Source organism: Oryzias melastigma, linkage group LG7, assembly GCF_002922805.2.
Source record: "Oryzias melastigma strain HK-1 linkage group LG7, ASM292280v2, whole genome shotgun sequence".
Taxonomy (NCBI): Eukaryota; Metazoa; Chordata; class Actinopteri; order Beloniformes; family Adrianichthyidae; genus Oryzias; species Oryzias melastigma.
Genome location: NC_050518.1, coordinates 23,518,418 through 23,542,050, shown reverse-complemented (window position 1 = coordinate 23,542,050; position 23,633 = coordinate 23,518,418). Strand labels below are relative to the sequence as shown.

General features: G+C 36.4%; 1 protein-coding gene across 1 annotated transcript in view; it reads left to right on the top strand.

Moving 5' to 3' along the window:
• oprl1 (opiate receptor-like 1) overlaps positions 1 to 23,633 on the top strand; it is a 115,965-nt gene that overhangs the window by 64,729 nt on the left and 27,603 nt on the right. The window contains exons 3-5 of the mRNA XM_024293327.2: positions 20,818 to 20,905; positions 22,780 to 22,962; positions 23,386 to 23,476. Coding sequence (XP_024149095.1) covers positions 20,818 to 20,905; positions 22,780 to 22,962; positions 23,386 to 23,476 — 362 coding nt within the window. The remainder of the gene's footprint in view (positions 1 to 20,817; positions 20,906 to 22,779; positions 22,963 to 23,385; positions 23,477 to 23,633) is intronic.

The window sequence follows — 23,633 nt, the reverse complement described above, 5'->3', positions numbered from 1 at the left end:
ATAAAGTACTCCTCCAGGTGTGCATAACCAACCAAGTAACCATTCGATGCAAAAATGAGATTCACGTGATTAAATCAAACAACATGCTAAAATGTCTGTAATTAATTGATTGCGATTAAGGTGATAATTCGACAGCCCTAACTATTATTATGGTCTGTGGAAACTGTCACAATAAATCCATATTTGGAGAACCGACTCCTGGTTTTTGTCCATGAAGTGCATATTACTTTCATTTGGAAGTCAACGGCTCTTTTGTTTTCTCACTGGTCCTTTTCTGCTAAAATAAAATTTCAAAATATGTTTTTTTTTTGCTAACTTTGCAAGCTTGGGAGCTCTAATTTAGCTGTTAGCGCACTAAAAAGTATTGGTTAGATTTGTAAAGAATGAGTTTGATCTCATGGGGAAAATCCAGTAGTTTTCCAAAAGAAAATGTCCTTCATAATCAGATTATAAATAAACCAGAGAAAAATGAAGGTCTTGTTTTTTGGTTTTTGTTCTCTGTGGACCGGTTTGTGGTGCAGGAGTCGGGATCCACTATTTTATCTGGCAGTAGTTGTCTCAGCCTGGTTGTAGTTTGGTCAAATCAATCAGGCGGAGAAAGTTTCAAAACATATATCACTTGACAAACAGATGTCAATTTAGCAGCAGATTTATATAAATCTTACTGTCTCCCAACATTCATTTTAAGAAGCCTTCAGAGGGGCCTTCCTGATGTGCTTGAGGATATTTCTTGGGAGCAAAGACAACAGACTTATCCAGAGGACACATTTATTGATTAGCCTCTTTCTCTCTTTTAGATTAGGAGCATGTCGCCGCATTGTTCAAACTACTGTCATTGTGGGTGGTCATAAATTACCAGCAGGCTCTTATTAGAAAATGGTTATATATGGTCCCACCTTTGGATAAATCAAGACTCCTGACATATGCTGACTTCATCTCCATAGAATATATTGATTATTATATGCAATTCACAAGTACAGTTTGTTCTGGAGTTGAAAGGATCTTCTATGTAAAAAGAGAGAATTTTCTTCATATTTTTTTGCAGAGCAGATTATTAAATTGCAGCTCCTGTTTTCGGCTCCACAGCAGCTCTAATGTTTTAGTGATAGGGCCATCTGGTCTTAATGGCTCTCATGTTTTATTTTTTCATCTCAGCAGCTCGAGCCCTTCAGCGAATTTACTCACCCTTTTGAGATGTTTTATGGAAGCATAGTTTTGTCCTTCCTTGGATTTTCTCTTTTTATTGTGGTGGCAGTGCAGCAGTGGTGCCATCGATGTGATCAGAGGCAGGAGGATGCGGACATTTCTTCTCAGACTAATGTCTTTCGAGGAGCAGCCATGGAGACTGTTCTTTGGTTGAGCCTTTTCCACACGGCTTCAGGAAAATCTCAAATAGGCCCCTAATTGAGTTTTAGGGGATAGAGAGATGACTGCCTCTAAACATGTTTAGCTCTCAAACCTTCTGCAAATTTCTCTTTAGACTTGGACTCTTTTCACAAAGTTTGTTCCTTTGTTATTTGCAGTGGTCCTTCCACCTATTAGCACTGTACCTTGAAATATTCACCAAGCCATAGTGCAGCGGTTGAGTGGTCGACCGCTCACTGGAAGATTGCTGGTTCGGTTCCCGTGTTGCCCATGTATCAAGTATCCTTGGGCAAAAACCTGAACCCCATGATGCTCTTGGTGGTTGTAGGTTCGTGCCAGTATTTGAGCAGAAACACAATCAGTTTGAGAATGTGTGTTCATGTGACTGTGACTGTAAAGTGCTTTGGGCACTCTAAGAAGATGGTAAAGGCAGTATGGAGGGGATATAAAGTATATATATATAATATATATATATATATATATATATAAAAAAACATATATATTTATATATATAAATAATATATATATAAGTATATATAAAACATATATATATATATATATATATATATATATATATATATATATATATATATATATATATATATATATATACATGTGTGTGTGTAGTATCATCTGATTTGTGTGTGCGTAATTCTTGACTTGTAATTCAGATAATACATTTTGTGTACACTTTATGTATTTGCAATTGAGTTTTCACATGTACAAAAAATATGAACTTAAGAAAGAATACAAAATACAGTTTACACATGCACAACTTAAAATTATAGCAGCTTGAAACTAACTACACAATCTTTTAAAAAGTACACACAAACCATCTGCTTGCAGGCAGCATGAGGTCCTTCTCCACACCCAGGGAGTGGAGCAGGACGGAGAGTGATCAACTCTGTCTGCTCTGGGAGTGGCGAGGAGGACCTCGCGCCTCCTGCACCCAGAAGAGCTGACAGGGAAAGTGCAGCCGCGAGTGAGAATAGGGAAACTTTAGTGTTTTAAAAACGTAGTCTTTTTTCTTATGGGGTCCAGATGACCTCACTTTTAATATAAAATGCATATCAAACTATCTTTCTAGCTACATTTTACTAGATTGATTTGATTTTCTCACATTTTTACTTTTTCTTCTATTTTCAGCATTTAAACATTGAGTCATCAACCTTTGAAAAATTTGATAAATGCCCAGAAGGTCTTTGGTTCAACCTCTTCTTTAGTAGGTCAGTCAGTGCCTGACTTTTTCCCAATGGAAAATTGATTCATTTGTTTTATTTTTTCAGTGTACGCCATACCTGTTTTAAATGTATCACCAAAAGCTTTTGTCACACATTGGGCGGGATCGAATTTTGGCGAGGTGTGACCAAGAGCATGCTTTGGAGACTCCAACTTTGGGTGCTGTGGGACATTTACGTATCTTTATCTCACAGCCCCATACGCCCACATTAAGAATGAGTCAAGCTTTTAAGCTGCGTTCGATCCCTCCGTTGGTGGCTTGTCTGAAAAACTGCTGTAACTCAGGAGAAGTAGCGAAGCCAGAACAGTCCTGCTGACTTGATCAATACTGTCTGACAGCAGAGTTTTCAACTCTCTGCAAACTTGAACGGGTGTAGCTAACGGATCCAAAGTGTTAGTCACTGTGTGTTTGTATAAAAACCATAGTTGTCATTAGTTGTGAGTTTTCTTCACTTTATGAGGTGGATGTAGAAAAATGTAGCTTTTGTTCCAACAGGTGCAGAATCTCACTAAGAAGGTAAGCAGAAGAGCAGAACACCAAACACTTCTATGACAAAATTTTTTTATTTAAAAAGAACATTCCCAGTGGTGTTTTGAATACGACGTTTTTAACCAAAATCTCACAACCTAAAGGTCTTAAAAAGCCATTTTTCATGTTGATCTGAACCCTTTGTTTCCAAAATCTCTTCTAAGGGGGCGTGGCTTTTGGAGCAGAGCTGAAAAACTATACAACATGGACGGGGAAGTAAGGGTTAAGTCAGTGAAATACATGGATGTTTAACAGATTTTTCAAATTCCCGCTAAAATCCTGCACACTGCACAAGGAGCCGTTAGGAAGCGTTCGCTGACATCTTAGGAAATCAGATAATCAGAGAAATTGTAGAAAAAATCGTAGAACTGATAATGAAAGAATAATGCAAGATTTGAGATGTTTTTATTGAACAAAAATCTAACAATCCGCTTTAAATCAACTTTCTTCTGAACCAGATTTCAATCAGAATTCTACAGCGACAGTTCCCAGGAGGGAAAACATTCTTTTTTCTGTTTTTTTAAGAATTTGAATGTATTTTTAATAACACTTTTAATCTAAAATTGATTTTTTTTGTGTGTCAATTTAAAAAGAACATCTTCACTCAAGTCACTTTTCTCTCTTTCCAAGAACTGCTTCCTGTTGGTTCACTTTAGCATCAGGGGAAATTATTATTTCTTCTTGTGTTTGCGGCATGAATGTAGAAAAAAAGGAAAACACTGACAATGTATTCTGTTTGATCATTTAGTACGGGATCTGAGTGTTAAAAAGAAAGAGGAACAAGGATAGAGGAAAGAGAAGGCATGTAGAATCTTGGATATCACAGTTGGCGGGACGAGATCAAATTTCCCTTTTTTTTCTTTTTCTTGAGACATTGCAAGACTACGACAGAGTATTAGGGCCACTTTAAAGAAAAATTGATTTTTAAAATTATGACTGTAAAGTTCGTAAATTTACTAGAAAAAAGTCGTAACTGCTAAATTAGGAGAATAAAGTCGTATATTTATGACTTTTAAAGTTATAAGCTAAATTTACGACTTTTAATCTCGTAAACCTACGAGATTTAAAGTCGTAAATTTACGTGAAAAAAATCGTAAATTTACGAGATTAAAAGTCGTAAATTAATGAGAAAAGAACCAAAGTTGTCTGTTTATCAGAGCCGTGCTTGAAGATGAAAGACGTGGAGTATCTTGTGAAGATTTATTTCCAGATAAAAAAGAAAAAAGAAATTCTAAACTTTTTGGTGATTCAAATTCAAATTATTTCCAGCTCCGGACGTCCCCTTCTCCAGATGAAACATCCCGTCTCAACATAAAACAACATTGAGAAATGACAATAGTCCGTTACGGCACAAGAACATTGAAAATTCCGAAAACTAGTCCTCTTCAGACGGAAGCATCACAGAGTTGGAGGAGATCTAGTCTTTCGCGGAGGAAGTAATGACTAGAAGTGAACAGCTGTGAGGATATTGACGGCTTCATCAACGTAATCTGCAGAGATCCTGCAAGCCACCATCAACGAATAAAACATTAATAAACTGTAAATCAAATAAAGAAACTTCCCCACATTTGAAATATATTAAAGGTTCAGTTCACCTGTTGAAATCCAAGACAGTTTCACAGTTTAGTCGGTCCGCTTCAGCTCACGGCATAAATTCGCTGGACTGTAGGCTCTCCTCCACTTCAATAAATGTACGAGAAAAAAGTCGTAATTTTATAAGAAAAAACTTGTAATATTACTTTTTTTTTGGTGGCCCTAATACTCATTTGTGCGCGTTAGTAGAATATCCAACTACTTTTATAAACTGAGAAAAATATAAAAATAGTCTGTTTCCTCCCCTAAAAATCAGCAGGTGTCTCACAAAATGAAAAAGTGCTTCGACTGCCCTGTATGTCGTCTCCTGAACACAAAGTTGGGGGTGGTTCAAGTTGCCTTTTGTGCTACCAACAAAAGGCCTCAGGAGGCTTTTATTAAGATGAACCACTGCTGTTAAAGTGTAGCTGTCACATATTTACTCTTCTTTTTTGTTCTAAAGATGACAGTGAGCGTCCTTCCTCCTCAGCACCACAAGACACAACAGTGATGGGAATAGTCATCTGCAGAGGCTGCTTTAACAAAAGGCTTTTAATACCGCAGGGACTGTCACTTCAGATGAAGAAGAACACGCAGAGAGCCTTGATCCAGGCCTTCAGGTTTGAGCCTGCTTGATGTCAAAATAGTTAATTGGGTTTTTTTGAGAAGAGGCCTTACATGCAACACATTTACAACTGAGTTTTAAAGCTTTCTTCCGCTTACACTCTAAAGTGTTTGTCTTTTGATTTACTGTAACTTTTCAACCATTAACACGACAATTCCAACAGATGGAATTGTCGTGTTAATGGTTTAAAAATTAATGAATGTTAAAGATTTTATGTTTAAGCGTCACCGGCGACGCCTCAGGTGTTAAAGGGTTAAATCAAATGAAGTTGACATCTAAAACGAGGAAATATTTACTGACTTAAATATAGAAAATACAGTTTTACTTTGTTCAACTTTACTACACTCTGACTCCGTATAATATAAATTAACGACTAATCGAATATTAAAATAGTCGACGACTAATTTAATAGTCGATTAGTCAAAACTTTATATTTTATGGAGTCAGAGTGTAGTAAAGTTGAAAGTTATAATGGCATTCTGCTAGCTTTTTGGAATATTTAGGGATTTCTTAAGGTTTTTTAGGCTATTTTAGAGTTTAGCTAATATTTCAGGCACTGCTAGCTGTTTTGGCTAATTTAGAATTTTTCAGTTTTTTAGGTTATTTCGGAGTTTAGCAAATATTTCAGCTGCATGCTAGCTGTTTTGGCTAACTTAGGCTTTTTTTCACTGTTTAAGGCAATTTTGGAGTTTAGAAATTTTACCAGATATTTTTGTGTTTTTTTAGCTGCATGCTAGCTGTTTTGGCTAATTTAGGCTGCTTTTCATTTTTTTAGGCTGATTTAGCATTTAAGTAATATTTTAGCTGGCTTTCAGCTGCACCATTTTCAGTCATCAGCTTCAGCATTTTTAGCTATCAATTTCACCATCTTCGGCTATCAGCAACAGCATCTTTAGCGCCCAAATTTAGCTCACAGTATTCACACTAGCATTATTGCAGCTAATGGTATCTATCTAGTTTTTAGCTAGTTTAAAGCTAATGTTGGTTAAGATGTGATCTTTACATCCAGTTTGTGAATGACCCGATTTGTCGACTAATTGGAAAATTAATCAGTGATTAGTCGACTATTAAAATAATCGATTGTGGCAAGCTTAGTCACGAGCTCTTAACAACAGGGAGGTAGTGTAAAGCTGGGTGATGGGAAGTGGGGGCGAGATCGCTCCATGCCTGCAATCCCGCCCAAAATTCTGAGGTTAATTTCTGATTAACTACTGCTGCTCTGAAGAAACTATATCCTAGAAAGCAATGCCATTTTTGAAAATTTTGGTTAAAAACAGAATCATCATAATTAAAAAAAAAAACACTGTTTGAAAACAGATAAAAAGACGACTGAAGAGGGACATTAGGTAGTTTTGTTCTCCACACCGACTGAATGAATGAAAGGTAGGAAAGATGATTGATGCAAATTATGAGAAAAAAAAAACTTTACAGAAGCCCTCACATTTTACCAAAGCTGTACGGTATGAGGCTGTATGAGAAAACAGTTATATGTGCAATAAAACCGATCTCAAAGGACGCTTAAGGTAATTCATGATTATTATGATTCTAGTTTAGTCAAATCATATACATTTTTAAGAGTAAAGAAGTCTGTTAAATAAAAACAAATCTGTGTCTGTCTTGCTAATCACAACTATATAAAAGTGCATGGATTTTGATGTTGATAGTACTGGTATAACAATTAAAATCTTCTTTCACCCCTGACCACATCTCCCTATACACTCAATGTTAATATTCCCTCAGCAGGACTTTAAAAGGAAATCAGTAAATGTCAATGAAGCATTTTAAATACGTTTGCTGTTTCTGAAAAAATAGAGCAATTTGTAAAGCCAGCCGGTTATTGTGGTTTTATTCAAACATAAGAAAGGTCAGTAAACTTTAGCCTCACAGTGCATCAAAATGTGGGTAGAATTCCTGTTATTGTATCCTCAGACTCACAGAGGGAGCTGACGTCTGCCTCGGCTGTTACCGGGCAGATGTCATTGTGGCTTGGTCACCTTTCCATCACACAGTGATTAATTTAGTCTGTAATTATGGGTGATTTCTTTCTGAGTTTGCACATTCGGTGTCCTTCTACGCCCATGAGAGCCACTTCAGCCTGTTTTTCCACTAGATTTAGATCCAATTGGTGAAAATAAAATGTTTTCAGGCTCTGCACAGTGAAAGTGTTTGGGTAAGGATTGTGTTTTAGTATTGCATGAGTGTACATGTGAATACATTAGACGAGCTCTCCATTATCTGTGTGGCCTTTGGAGCTGCAGAGAGTTGAATGAAGAAGAGAGAATGGGAGACCTTTGCACTCAAAAGGCAGCGATACATAAAATGAAAGTCATCACACCTGAAGGATTGACAGCCCGTCTGAACGCTTTAAAGGGAGGAAAAGTTATTACACATTCAATAGAATGGATATCATGGAAACAGCTGGGGTCAAATGTATTAAATCTGAGTTATTTTTAGAAAAAAGTATCTTATCTGCAAACCTTTCAGGTTGAATTTTCACAACAAAAAGCCTGACTTTCTGAAGAAGTTTTCAAATTCAAGATAAAGTTATGCCATCATACACCAGCTTGTTCTATTTTTACCACAGTATTCTGATCTTTTTTATTAAAAAAACATTTCACCCTAAAAATGCTGATGATATCCAATAAAAAGGCCCGATAATACCTTCTGCCTGTACCTCTGCAGCAGCTGGCAGCCATGAATTGCACTGTGATTGCCATTGAGACGCCTTAAGAGCTCTTACAAGCAGAAACACATTAAGAACAACAAAACAAAAGCACTTTCTAGAAGGATAAATTGATCTTTTTAACATATTATCTTTAAACTCCTAAAAAATACAAAAGGAAAACAAAGAAGGAAAACAAAGAAAGAATAAAGCATTTGTTTCAAACGGAATCCTATTTCCTCTTATTTCATATTTATGTGTTGTGATGTTAATGAAATACGATTTCTTTGGCCTTGAATTAGACCTAAAACGCTCTCCAACTTATCATGCAAATTATATTTTTCAAAGATTTTTCTAAATACAAAATGCAAATGAGAGTCAGCATCATTTCAAGTCAATATTTATTAGAATATCAGTTATTGGAATTATTTTTAAATATTTTTTTCAAAAATAAAAATCTTCAAATGCTCTGTTCCAGATTATTACACAGAGTTCAACAACATTTGATTGACTCTAAAGAACCGATTTTTTTGAGTTTTGCATTAGGAGGTCATATTTACTGAAATAAAAAAAACATTCTAAACAGAAACATCTCCATGCTCTCAAAATAATAAATATGGGCATTTGTTCAGTGCACAAGAAATGAATTAATTGGCTGAATGAGGTTTCTGCGTTTGTGTTTATTAAACAAGATATTTCTGTTGAAGAGACATGATTTCAAATTAACAATATTCATCAATGTTACTGAAACAAGTTTGAATCTTGTTGGTTCGATTTTCAAAGATCCCAAACTTTTGTGCATGCTCTAGCTCCACCCCTTTCTCAAAGAAGGAAAGCTCAAATTGTGGCCTACGACATTTGAATCCTCTTCATCCAACTTCATTTGAATATAGGGGAGCAGGAATTCGAATCTGGATTGTGGGTGGGACTCTTAGCGTGGAAGCTAGCCTCTGCTTATTTCCCATCAGCCCTTTGTTTAAACTCTCTCCAGCTAGCGTACAGTCTCTCACAAACCCAAGTTAACATTAGCATAGCAAAAAAAAAAAAAAAGCGAGCAATATCTAAGCTATCCAGTAGTACAGTTTTGATCCAGATACAAGGAAAACAAAGATCTATTTGTCTGCAAGTGGATGCATCTGAAATGGAGACTTTGACTCGCCCATCGCTGTTCCTGCGTCACAACTGAGATCTTTTTCAAACCACAGGTTTTTATCTGCTCCTGATCCATCTCGGATTAACTTAAAAAACACTTAAAAACACAGTTTTACCTTAATTTGTTTAATATATGTCCTCCATTATTAGAAAAATGCTACAAATACATGTTAAACACATTATAAACACCCTTTTCATTGGAGTGGATTTCATTCATGAAATTACTCTATCCTCCAGTTAGACCAATTCAGCGACTGTCTTTTACTTTTAGAATTGACCTCTAAAGATGTGCTTCTGGCTGTAAAAGTCACAGACCCTCACAGACATCAGTGAGGAATCTCTGAAAGAGTTAAATTTAAAAGGGACAGCGTGATCTTTGACATCAAAACCCCGTCTCATACTGTTTGACATCTACAAATTTCCCGTTAATCCCTCTCGCTTCACTCTTGAATCTCCTCCCAGACAGGTGGATTAAATCGCACATATTACTTTCGGGGACATTTGAGGACCTTTGTGAAAAAAAGGGCTGATGATGTTCCCCGAGAGATAATGCTCTACTGTGCTCTGCGCCTGTTCGTCTGAAGCAGCTGCTGCTCTGAACTGGATTGTATGATTGCCATCGAGAGGGGCTTTAGCTCAAGAGCTCTGCTCACTGACAGAAAAATATCCAAAAGGCTCTCAGAGCAGCCGGAAAAAACAGCACTTTGAATGTTTGTCATCAAGACAGAGAAAGAAAGCAGTTTCACATCAGAAATAAGTTGAAAAGAGATATTTATTTTCTGTATTTGTTGTTTATTTCTCTCTTTTTTATATTTGTTTTCTGCAAAAGTACAGTTTTGTATTTCCTTAGCAACAGAGATTATTAGCTAACCACGCCCACATTACTTATATATTCATTTCCTATGTTATAATAACTGTCACAGTTCCAGCCTTTGATCAACATATTCAGTTTCCATTGTAATCCATTAAATTATGGGCATGTATTGAGAGAACGCCATTTGTGCAAGCTCGCCATGCGCACACCGTTCAAAATTTACAACTTCTAATAACAATTTTGTTTTCACACTTGCTTCCCAATGACGCCCAACATGTTAGTAAAAGATTTGACAAGTTTTTGTTTATAGCTGGTACTAAAACTAGTTTTTTCTAATTTAATTCACCACTTCCCAAGGTCAAAGGTCAACAAACTTTAGTGGTCATTATCAATTTAAGCTAGCGGCATGAGTGTGAAACTGACGCGTTTCTCCTTCAGAATTTGTAGGAATTACAGTGATCGTGTTAACAATTAAAAAATGACATTAATTTAAAGAATATAAACACTGGAGCACCGGTGTTAAAGGGTTTATAAAATGTTGGGTTGTTACAGTAAATAAACTAACTAGCTGTTGGTGCCTTAAGCAAGTGCAGAAAATTAAAATAAAAAAAAAATAGCGTATGGTTTTGATGACTCAATATTACATTTTACTAGTGAAGATTGGTTTTATATTGAGTATTTCTATTTTTGACATTTTAAACATCTGTCCAGGTACTACAGATGAAAAAAAACCTCTACGTTAATTCTGGAATATTGCATTTATATGTTTAATGTGTACTGTCCCTGAGAAATAAACCAATAAATATACGTTTTCTGAAAAACAGTCTTGTCTTCATGAGCATTGTGACTGTAGGAAGGGGAAGCGGCATTTAAAAATTCATTTGTGAACAAGAGGACACTTGAAATCTTGTCATCACCATTGACGTACGAAGGACAAACCTTCTGACTCAGAGGTGTGTGTGAGGGTCATTTAGAGGCCAGTTTCTCAGCTCTGCTGTTGTCTCCACTTTGACCAGATATTGTTGTGGGTTTGGGTGTGTGTTTGTGCGAGCTGCTGGGCTCCTGATTTGATGCAGCTGTTTTCAATTAGTTGTTTGTGTGTCTGGTATTTAGGAAGCCCTCACATTGTCACTGGTGTCAGAAGGTTTTGTTTGCTTCCCGTGTGGCGAGCACACCTCTCATCTGGATTATTAAAGGGTTTTGTGGAGTTTGACTTGACTGCATCTGGTGTCTTTGTTGTTCTCACAGATATGCCATGATTGAATCCCTATGTTTGCAAAAATTTGTCAAATGGATGAGACGTAAACAATTAATAGAGCTCATCAGACAGCTGGCACATAATTCATCTCTCAAGTATAAACCAAAATATGATTATGTTAAAATGGATTTCCCCAAAAAACTCTTTTGAATTTGAAATAAACTCTAAATACTTGGTGAACTGATCTAGCTCCACTTACTTGGCTATATTCAGAAAACTAACCAGATTTTCTCATGTGTCTTGGCGTAACTTCCTGCCAGGATTGACGCGTATCGCTTGCGCAAAAATTAGACTAGACGCCGAGACAATTCCTTCGATCAAAACAATCGAAAGCTGAGGACCGCAGCGTTACGCATCTGGTGTAAACACGATGAAGTCAATTAAGTCGTCATTTTTTTGTGGTGCGAATGTCGCTTTCCTAGAACCAGAAATTGTCAGTAAGCAGTTATTGGTCTGAGTCATCATTTCTATGGCAACCACTCTGGCCAATCAGTAGTGAGCTTGCTGCAAGTTCAAATCCCTACTACTACTGAAAAGAGAGCTCAGAAGAATCTGTCAATCAAATACTTTGAATGTTTGACGTTAGACCACATAACTTTATTGAGGCATCTGTTTGATATATATATATATATATATATTTCTACTTAAATCGTAACCAGAATGCGCTGAGTGCAGGTTCATATTCGCTATATATATATATATATATATATATATATATATATATATATATATAATATACGACTTATATCGTGACCAGAATCCGCTAAGCGCGGGTTCATAGACGCTATATATACATATATACACAGTATCTATGTGTGTGTTTATATATACGTATGTATGTGTATGTATATATATATATATATATATAGTATCTGTGTGTGTGTATGTATGTATGTATGTATGCGTATATATATTCATATATAATATACTATTTATACCATGACCAGAATCTGCTAAGCTTGGGTTCATAGAAGCTATATATATATATATATATATATATATATATAAACTGTTTCTAGTCACTGTTAAGATCTAATTGAACATTTGAAATATTATCTATAAACAAATTCCATTTGTTTGTGTCTTTCCTGGAAGACTTTTATACTCTATAATGTTTTTTATTTTACAAAACTTTTCTTCGACATTTGAGTCTAAACTTCATCATAGCTTTTTTTTTAATGAAACATAGATTTTCAAGGATAAAGAGGCCAGAGTCCAAATAAAAGTTCAAAAAAAGTCAAACTCTTAAAGTTTGACTTCCTGCTGTGAGACCTCATAAAATGCTAAGTTGAAGCCCAGTTTTCATCCCATAAGGTTTTGGACAGTGTCATACATAAATAGCTGTTTAACCAAAAATCTGTCAGTGCAATTACTGTACTTTAAATTATTCATTTTAATCAGTCTTGACCTAAATAAGTGCTCAGTTTTAACAGCAGCTTAATCATGAGCTGAATAATTTAATCACCATTTCCAAGCTGGAAGCTGAGTTGCTTGTTTTAACTGGAATTCGCTGTGAGGCTCAAAGAAGCAACACAAAGGCCTTCATTTTAATCAAAGTTCATTCCTGTCACTCTGCTGGTGCCGTCCTCCGTTTGATGTGGGGTAAAGCACACATAGATAGGCTGCTTCACTCCAACACCAGCTCTCAGAGTCAACAGCCAAATGTATGCTGGCATATGACGGCTCATTTAAGTTGACACTGTGCAGATCAGCAGAGTGTAAATAATTTAAAGAGATATTAATATTTGAAGCCTAACAGCTTGGCAGATTAAAGAGTCATCAGACAGAATCCTTTCATCCTTCTTCCTTCCTTCATCTGTTAATAGAGAAGAAACAGAGGCAGAACTTGAGTGGAGAACTCCTCTGGAGTTCAGCTTGGAAGAAGAGAGAAGAACGGGTTTGATGAAGGTTGAGGATGATGATAGTAAACCAGTGATGCAATGTAACTTATAAAATATCCTGTCATACGATCAAAAGTTTTTTTCTTCATTTCTCAGAGCTTTTATTTTGATGTGACCAACTTCTGGCCTTGCATTTTTCTTAAAGGGCCTTTCAGAGTAAACTATATCCCTATATATGATAATATATCACCTTTGACACACTATAGAACAATTTTTCAATGATGAGTTATTTTCACGAGCTCCTTTTCCTACCTGGAAATACGACATCTCATTCTCTAAGGCCCCGCCTTTTGCTCATTGCGAGTACCACCCATTTCATGACGCCATTTGTGGTTAATTTTGTAGTGATGGTTGCAGACACATTGGGCCTGCTGTCAGATCTGACCGTGTAAGTAATTGTGGGATACTATTCCCTTTGCCTGTCTGGGTGGATTGCAGTTTAGGTGTGGGTTTTTTCAATGTTTGTGTTGTCTGGCTGTTTTACTTTGTTTTTCCCCTTAGTTATTTTATCCTGTTATGTCATTCTAACTGATCCCTCAGCCTCCATAACCGTAGTGTTGCTTCAATATGTTAGAAAGATAACATTGGGCCGTTAATAATAATAATAATATAAAAGGATCAGGAGGGCCGGATATAATTACCCCCGCAGGCCAGATCCGGCCCCCGGGCCTTGAGTTTGACACATAGGCCCTTGAAAAATAACATTGAATAAATGTATTTACTTTGAAAATCCTATCCATAAGAATCCATGAGAATATTATTTTAAATGCATAAAAAATAATGTTTTCTACACAAATAATATATCAACAATACATTTGGGGGAAAAAAATACGCAAAAAATATTTATGAAAAAGACGGCATGAAATTCATAAACACTCACTGAGTTTACCTGTAAATCCCATTCTGACTAAATAATATAATCTGCTTAAAGGAGCACTCTGAGTAAGATATTTATATAAGTCGCAGGAACAGGAATATTGCTATTGTTGTGTTTAAGAAACATTTATCCAACGCTCCTTTGGCAGCCAATGCAAATTAAATTCTTTAGTGTGAAAAAAACAGCTTGAAGGAAAACTGCTGCTATGGTTTTAGCAGGATCATTATAGACATTGTAACAATATGATATATTTAATTTAAATGAAGCAAACATGTTCATCTCGATTCTGTTATGACGATTATCAGCCCACTATTAACTTCCAAATCATAAAAAAAAAGTTTGACAACAGTAAACAGGCTGGAGTTTGTATTTTGTTCAGCGTATTCTAAAAGCTGATAGATGGTCTTGAAACTGTCAGTTGACACAGTCGGTGTTCCCATTTCAGGATTGTTTGTTTTTGCTGCTACATGCATCCTTGTGTCTTGAAATATAATATTTTCCTGACTAAGATGATCAAACAAATGTGTTTGTAATGTGATGTTTTATCCAAGGAATGAACAAATTCGGGACAAGATTGAAATATCGGCATGCAATATTAAAATGTTTACTTGGTTGGAAATATAAAAATAAATATGTTCTTGTGGCTTTTAATGTTTCACATTTATTAACTAGTCTTGAATATATTTTTGTATTCTGATAAGACAGCTGAAGCTTCACTTACATCTAGTTTTTGATAAATAAATGGATGTGGTGCAGTAGATGATCATATTATGGTTGAATTGATATTTCATCATCTAAATGTTCACCTTTTTGAAGTTTTAGATCATACTTTTCATTGTTTATTCGTCTTTTGCTCTAATCAGGGTCATAAGAATGGCTGGAACTTCTTTTAGCTGTCTTAGGCCTGGTTCACACTGGATGCCGAAGCGCCACGGAATGGAGGGCGCTTCCATTTGGTGCCCTAGTTAACCAATGATGTGGTTCACACAAGGTTCGGAGTGCCGTGCTGCAGATTGTTTTGGCGTCTGGTCTATTTTGTGCGCAAGTGATTCTGAGTCAATCCGGCAAGAAGTTACATCAAAATAAGTGAGAAAATCTGGTTTATTTTCTAATATAACCAATCTTTCTCTGTAAAACACTGCGACTGACAAATGTTTTTGTGTCTAAAAAGACTCTAGAGATGAAAACACATAATCGCGCTTCTGCGCCCTGTGTGAGCCTAGCATTATTTACAGCAGGGACTTCTCATCCATGATTTAGTCAAGCCCTTCAGGAAAACCTGATCCCTCACTATCCTCTATGATGAGGTTAAGAAAACATTTCACTGTAGCTCCTCCCACTTGCGATCACAGTGTCAGATTTATTAACACACTTTTGGAGAAGTGTTGCACAGCAACTTTGATGCATGTTAAAACAAAGAGGGAAATGAGGAATACAACAGAGTCTGAGGCTTTCCTGAAGTCATTTTCATTGTCTTCTGAATGTTGAGCTGGTCCAGAACACCAGCATGTCCACCTCCCTCTTACACTCTTCACGTTAAAAAAAAAAAAAAAAAAATCACACTAGTTTAAAAGGTTTGCTTCTCATATATGAAGGGTGAGGCCATAAATTGCTGTTGTGTTTCTATCAAACACCATCTAAGGTGAGGTGGGCCCAATTAAATACCTAAAACACTAACTGAAGTAGGAATGGATGTGTACATATTTAATATATATATGAGCCTCAGTGGAGCCCATATGCATACATGTTTTTCTCCGGGCACTCAGGCTTCCTCCCATAGTCCAAAAATATGTCTGAAGTTGTCTAAATTGTGTGAGTGTGAGAGGCTGGCGACCTGTCCAGGGTGTACCGTCAGTACCCAGGTTAAGCTGTGGCAACCTGGGATACAGAGAGTTAAGAGGATGGATGGATGGAAAGAAGCCTGATAGCACTTTCAGTGTTTTTTTGTTTGGCCAAGGTTCCAATCCCTTTTGGTTTGTCTTTTTGTTCGAACTTACACATATTATTTTTATTTTGTTCTTTCTTTCCATTTCTGTGTATTTAATAACTTATTTAATTTACTCTTACTAGTGTCCAGATTTTATGTTATTGTCCCCTATTTTTCATTTTCCCCTGTAGACTTGAGGCATGTGTTCCCAATGGGGATGTAACAAATGGGGGCTCATCCGGGATAGATCCCATTTTGACCAGGGGCATCAGTTTGTGTTTGGGCAATACTTAGTTGTAGGCCTCTTTTTTAACAGCCTGTATTGCCCTGTGGAATGTGCCCTGGTGTTTTGGGGTGCCAGTTTAAGCATTGGGGTCATGTGTTTTTGTGCCTCATGCTGTCACTTCGTTTAAGCCTTCAGGCTGTAACAGTACTTCGTTTAGGGGGCAGGAACATGTTTGGGGAAAAGTTTTCTTTGGTAAAATGAATCCTAAGCCAATTTAACACATTTTCTAATCTTTAATTGGAACATGCTACAAACAAAACCCAAACTAGTTTGGGTAGACTTTGCACAGGAATACATAAACGTTATAGTACAGTGAATTCCAGGACTTTGTTGTACAAATTGATAGTGTCAGCCGTGGTTTATTTCAGCCGATTACCATGTTTCATCTCTATCATGAAGAAATGCAACAACTTCAATTTACTTTTTTTTTTGGTAACTTTTAGTTGGTTTACCTTGAACAAAAATAATTTGATTCTTTACTTTTTTTAACTGTTTAGTTTGTTTAGCATGACGTACAGCCAGAAACAACTATGCTCTATTCATGGTGTGAATCCTTATATAAGCAGCATCTGTGCAGCAAACGGATATGATCAAAATACAACCATGAAATTTGGAATTTACATGCCATTTTTTTTTTTCTAATGCTTGTGTATTTAGCACAGGTTTGTCTTGAATTGTACGGGAGACATTTCCCAGTCCTTGCTGCTACAGGCTTCTCATGTTGCTTACAATCACTACAGCTGCTATTTGTCTTGAGCTGAGAAATAAAATGTAATTATGCAGTTACTGATAACGGGCAGGGTGAAAGACGGAGTGAAGGGAGCTGAGATTGCACAGGGAATGCAGGGTGAACTATATTTCAATAAAAAACTGGTATTTGAGCCAGGAAGTGAAAAATGCCAGAAGGCAAGAGAAAGTTGAAGCAGGAAGAGGGGAGATGATGATCCAGAGAATAAAATATCACATACATTAAAGGTCTGGATAAGGAGACTTAGAACCTGATGCAGAAAAATTCTCTATGAAGATTTTTGGTGTGCCTGCAGGTCTTGAGAGAGTGTAGATAAAGAGGAATAGAAGAGACAGCAGGATTTAGTTGAGGCAGTAAAGGCAATGAAAAGGAAAAAGCTGCAACCGGAGTAAAGGAGGAGGTGAGACGGAGGGAGAAGTAAGGAGTTGTTGGGGTGATTAAGCAGCTGAAATGTGCTCATAAAGAAAATAGAAAAGAGGCTCTAAAGAAGAATGCACATGGAGTAAGTGATTTTATATAAGGTGTAAATATGGAGAATGTGGATGGAAACAAATGTACCGTATTTTCCGGACTATAAGTCGCGCTTTTTTCATAGATTTTCGAAGGGTGCGACTTATACTCAGGAGCGACTTATATGTGATTTTGTTAGACATAAATAGGCTCATATATTTGTTATTTTCCCCACTTAAACCGGTTGCCTTTTGGCGGTTGTTTCCCAATAACAACCACTAGAGAGCACTGTAGGTTTTGTATCAGTATCTACTGCTGTCAGCTGACAGAAACGCAGAAGAAGAAGTTACGTTCAAAACAAACGTTCCTGAAAATCTAATCATTCTCCTCATGTTATGATGTTTTTTTCTCATTTGCATCAAGACATTATTATTATTGTTTTATTTTTCTCTTCCTGGACTTATGCGGGACAACAAGCCATCAAACTGGGTTATAAACAGACAGAAGAGCAGCTAAAAACTGTCATTTAGATGCAGGTCCTGTAGACTAGAAGGTAACGATCGCCGTAAGAAAAAGACAAAAAACTGCTGTCCTGAACCCAGAATGGAGAGATGATTATAGATGCTTTTGTGGAGTTCTTTAAAATAAATAACTTAACCTCTCAACATCATCGTATCTTCTGTGTATTTTAAACGAGATAAACAGCCAAAGCCTCCATCATGTAGCGATGAGGCTAAAAACTTCAGACAGCTTCTCCAATGGGAGTGTCTAGTTTATGAACACATTTTTGGACAAGCATTGGGCATTAAATTAGACGCACATCAAAAGATTCAGCGGACTTGAATTTGACGCATGAATCGTATTTGATGTCAAATGCAACGTTACGTCGGGCTTGTTGAATTTGTTCATAAATGTTAGACTATTCTCTTAAAAGTGCGATTCATACTCCGGAGCGACTTATATATGTTTTTTTCTTCTTCATTATGCATTTTTTGGCTACTGCGACTTATACTCCGGTGCGACTTATATTCCGGAAAATACGGTAATTGTTAGTGACAAAAGAAAAGACAGGTGTATGATAAGATGAAGAGGTTGTAGAGGTTTATAAGCAGATATGCTCTTTGATAACATGATTTTGAAATGCCACTTATCTAGTGTTGCCACAAACAGTTATTTTAGTAGTCGACTAATCACCGTAATTTTTTAAAAATCAGTTGACTAATTGTGTTATGTGCAAAGTGGATGTCAAACACTGTAATGCTGTAAGTTGAATTGACAGCTGAGGATGCTAGTGACGATTAGTGAAGATGCTGAAATTGATACCTGAAAACGCTGAAGCTGACAGCCAGCTAATATATTAGTTAAATTAGCCTAAAAAAAGCCTAAGTTAGCCTAAATAACTAGCAAGCAGCTGAAATGTTAGCTAAACTCAACATTAGACTAAAAAAACTGGAAAAATACTAAACTAGCCAAAACAGCTACCATGCAGCTGAAATATTTGCTAAATTCTAAAACAGCCTAAAAAAAAATAAAAGATTAAGCTAGCCAAAACAGCTAGCATGTAACTGAAATATTAGCTAAACTCCAAAATAGCCTAAAAAACAAGAAAGCCTTAATTACCCTAAACAGTATTAATAGTAATAATTTAATCAAATGTTGGCATGCTAGGGGATACGGCCATAAAAGAGAAACAACGGGTTAAGAAAATGGATAGAATTTTAGGATGAGAAGAACACTTGGATTGATCCTTCAAGTATTCCACCCGCTGATCTCGTGCCCAAAATGGAGTCCCTGATTGGTTGTTGTGACATGTCGACCTCACCAATGTTTGAAATCGCTCAAATCATGCTACTGCCAGTCCGAGGGCTCGGGGCTCAAATCGTGCTGCAGAACCTCAGATTATGTCTGTACCATTGATTTAACATTAAAACTCAACGCCCCTGATGGACGATTCACTTTCAGAATCGGCTCCCATCGTTTGAGAGTCGACTCTTTCGACTCCCTACCAGACATCGATTCTTAGAATCGATTCTTTCGAGCATTCATCTCTACTTTACATGTTGCCTTAAAAAAAAAGGCAGAATATAACTCTCAATATAATATGCTATGATGGATTCATGACAATTTTTGCTGTTTATCTCCTACATCAGAGTTTACCCGACAAAGATCATGAACAAAATGAAGCAGATAATTGTAGGCAGCTCAGAAGCTGTTGTTAAACATTCACTTTGCTTTACCGTTAATCCTTAATTAAAAGTCAGTGAGGCTGTAATTCATTTTAATAGTTGTATAACATTTAGCTGAATAGAAGTTGTTGATCATTAAAGATAAAAGCAAGATGGGAGAAAAAAGGACAAAGCTGAAGCTTTGGGAGGAGAAGGACTGTTAAATTAGACCAAAAATCAGATAAAGGCTGCAAGAAGCTTTTCTGACTGAGGACAGATTGTTGATATAATGAATTTACTCAAAGAGTTTTAGGTATAATATACACTTTGAATTTGTCAGAGGAACGGAGTAAAAAAATGGATTTAAGAACATGTTTTGGGAGAAAAATCCTTTTTTAAATGTAGATCAGAGAAGAGTGGAGTTTGAAGTGTGAAGGTGAGGGTCTCTATGTTATGTGGACAGACTCGATTTGTGTCACCTTAGTGCACTTTTGTGACATTTAAATGAAGCCACTGTCATGTCAAGATTTATGAGTCAAACACAGAGACGTGTCGTGGAGTTGTTGTTTCAGCCTGCAAGTGTGTCATTATGATAATGTAATTCTGAAAGGTCGCTTAGCTGAAGAGGCTGGAAATTATATTTAGATTTTTTTTAACCATTCATAATGATTAGTGCGTCACAACATCAAGACAGATTTAGCGGTGAAGTTTTATCGATAAATCTGGAGAAACATGAAGTGCACTTTCTGTAGCTGTAACGTCAAAAGCCAGTAAGTGGAAACAGTTGGTGCTATCCATCATCATTAAGGCGGAGTTTACTGCCAAATTCCTTTATCCTTTCAGATCCGTTTAAGATTTGCATCACAGATATGTGAAGCAAACGAGGAATAATTGTCATAATTAGTGTCGGTAATGCTTATATTAGAGATCAAGAGTGAAGTCTTTCTAGTTCGAAGTCACATTCATAGCACAATTCTTAAAATCCTTTAATTAAAGATTGACCCATAATTAATCAAAATAAAAAAATCTTCTCTTTTTTTTCTAACAAAACTTTTCATTTTCATTCAAACTGTTATTTTGAGGCAGATTTTTGCCCTGAAAACCAAAACATCTGCAGAGTTCTCAGTGAGGTGATTGTGTCTTTGTCTTGCAGACTGAAGAATGCATTGAAGTGGTTTTTGAGGCTAAAAAAAGTCTAAAGTCTTTGATTTTGTCTGAACTATCTGTTTTTTTTTCTGTTTTCACAGATACACAAAGATGAAAACCGCCACAAACATTTACATCTTTAACCTGGCTCTGGCTGACTCTTTGTTCCTGGCCACTCTACCTTTCCAGGTACTTCTTTATAAGTTCAAGTATTTATATATTGAATGTTCACTCTTTCATTGATTGATCTTCATCAATTAGTTTCTATTTGGTCATATGAAAACAGGGAAAGGATTATATAAGATCACTTCCTCCCTTTAAGACATTAATGAAACTTCTTTTGACAAACGTAATATTTAATTGTCTCATATTCTCTATGCATATGAGTTAATGTGTCTTTTTATGATTAAGAGTCATTATAATTGAATTATATGTTGAAGTATGTGTATGTATTTTTCAATCAATGTCATCATTTTGATATATCTCTGTATAGATTTCTATTTCTGCTGTTTGTTTGATTGCTTATAACAGACATTTCCAAATTTCCTTTTTTATTCTGTAAAATCAAAACAAGTGAATCATGGCACGTCACTGTCACATCGGACAGGAAAACAAAGTTGTTTTTTTTTTAAGTATTAGATTTTATGACCTGTTATGAAAAACAGTTTTAAGTGGTGAACAAAAATACACATAAAAATACCATACAAAGTACTAAATTTAAATTAAAGTCAATGCATGAACTTATTCATTCTCATATTTTAAGACTTTAGTCATACTTATCTTAACAGAGTATGATGAAACTAAAAACTTGGAGAAAAATAAAGTTCAGCGTGCTGTATTATGGGTTCCAGACGACAGCACAAGGGTTAAAATAAAAAAATTAAATAAACAAAAAATAAAAATCGGACGAATTTCAATTTATCTTTAAAGAGGAGCCACTTTAAATATAAGTTGAAGGAAACAATTAGAAATCTAAAAGTGAAAGAAGAATTCCCGGACAAGCCCCCAAATTATATTACAAGGGAATCTGGGGCATAACATAAAGGTGAACTAAGAAAAATCTATAACAAAAACAATGTCTCAATGAAAAAGAGAATACATTTATTTACAAGAAAACAAAAAATAATTAAAATGTGAAGCACAAGTCTTCAGGCACCAGATTCACAAATGCACTTGGCCTGACCAAAGAGGCCACAAAGTGTTCAAAAACAGATTGATGTAGTTACAGACGCAAAGAGAAGGTTTTATAGCCAATTTATAAAGACCAGAGTTTGTTTCTGGAGTATCAATGCATTATTTTTGTAGCGCCTTCAAAAGCAGGAGCAACCAAACTGTTGGACAGAAAATAAAATATGAATAATATCATAAAACCAGTAAAGTGGTGCCAGTAAAGTGGCACTTCTTTACAATGGAAACTGGCTTTTATAAAAGTTACTTTACAGTAACTTGGTGAACTTTCTGGGTCTAATTACATCTTTTATGAATGTGCTTCAACTCAGAAATCACAACTTATAGTCTTGTTGTTTCACCACTTGTAGGAGTTTTAAAGCAAGAACTGCTCGTTGACATTTTGATTCAAAAATGCACACTTTGAAACATGATACTTAAGCATATAAATTTGGCAATAATAAACTAGAATTCTTGACCATTTATGTTTGTTTCTGACATTATTAGCTTTTACATACAATTCAATGGTAGACTTTAAAGGTCTTTGAGGACTGCAGACTTCTCCCTCAGCTGTAAAGTATTTGAACCAGATTACCGCTGCCTTGTTTTTATTTTATTTTTTAAGTTTGCCGCAGGGTCGTATTACAAATAAGAAAAACTGCCCTTAGAAGCTAATATAATAAAAATGTGATCTGTCCTCTACAAGAGCCTACTTATAGGGAAATATATCGTCTGAGATGTACAACCAGAAAATCAAAACATTCTTGTTGACTTTTGCTGCTGGGGTTTTAGAAAAGTGGTCCTTTTGCACAGTCCAATCTCTTTCTATTGTGCCACAAAATGAAAAGAAAACATCAGGAAGTACTGTCGTCTAAAGCGTCTGTGACCTGTTCCAGGGCACTGACGTGTTTCTGGGGTTCTGGCCGTTTGGGAACGCTCTTTGTAAGACGGTGGTGTCGATCGACTACTACAACATGTTCACCAGCACCTTCACCCTGACAGTGATGAGTATGGACAGGTATGTGGCCGTGTGCCACCCTGTGAAGGCTCTGGATATGAGGACCCCTCACAAGGCCAAGGTAAAATGAAGGCGTTCCCACTTGGAAAAAGTTAGTCATCCGTCTGTCTCTGTAGATTGATAGCAACATCAGTTCAAACAGAGTTTTCACACCACTTGAGTTGGTCTCTGAGGCTGAGGGCATGGCGAGAGTCAGATCCTGTTTAAACAAGCTTTGCATGTGCTGTCACGGTGTTGGTAGAGAGGGTATTACACGATTAACTGATACTGACATCACAGTGGTGTCACTCTGCATGTGTTATTCTTGTGAGACTGCATCTATCACAGGACATTAAGAGGTTAAAAGTGACACAAAGAATAGCATTTCAGCAGAGATGGATGGATATTATCAACACGGGGATTTCTGAATACCGTCTTCAATAAAAACAGCAGGGAAGAGGTGCAAACAAAATTGACTGTAGCTGCTTTGTTGTCCTGTCTTCAGGTGGTGAACATCTGTGTGTGGGTGTTGGCGTCAGCCTTTGGCGTCCCGGCCATGGTCATGGGGAATGTAGAGGAGGAACAAGAGCATAACAGTAAGTATGGCTTATTTCACGCTGCTTAGTCTAAAAGGACAGGTAGACTTTTCAGCTTCATTTGTTCTTCACTCTCTAGATTTAGCAAAACTACTAAAGTGGGATAAACAACTGCACAATTCTATCTGCACATTTGGGGGCAGTATTTCCCAGAACA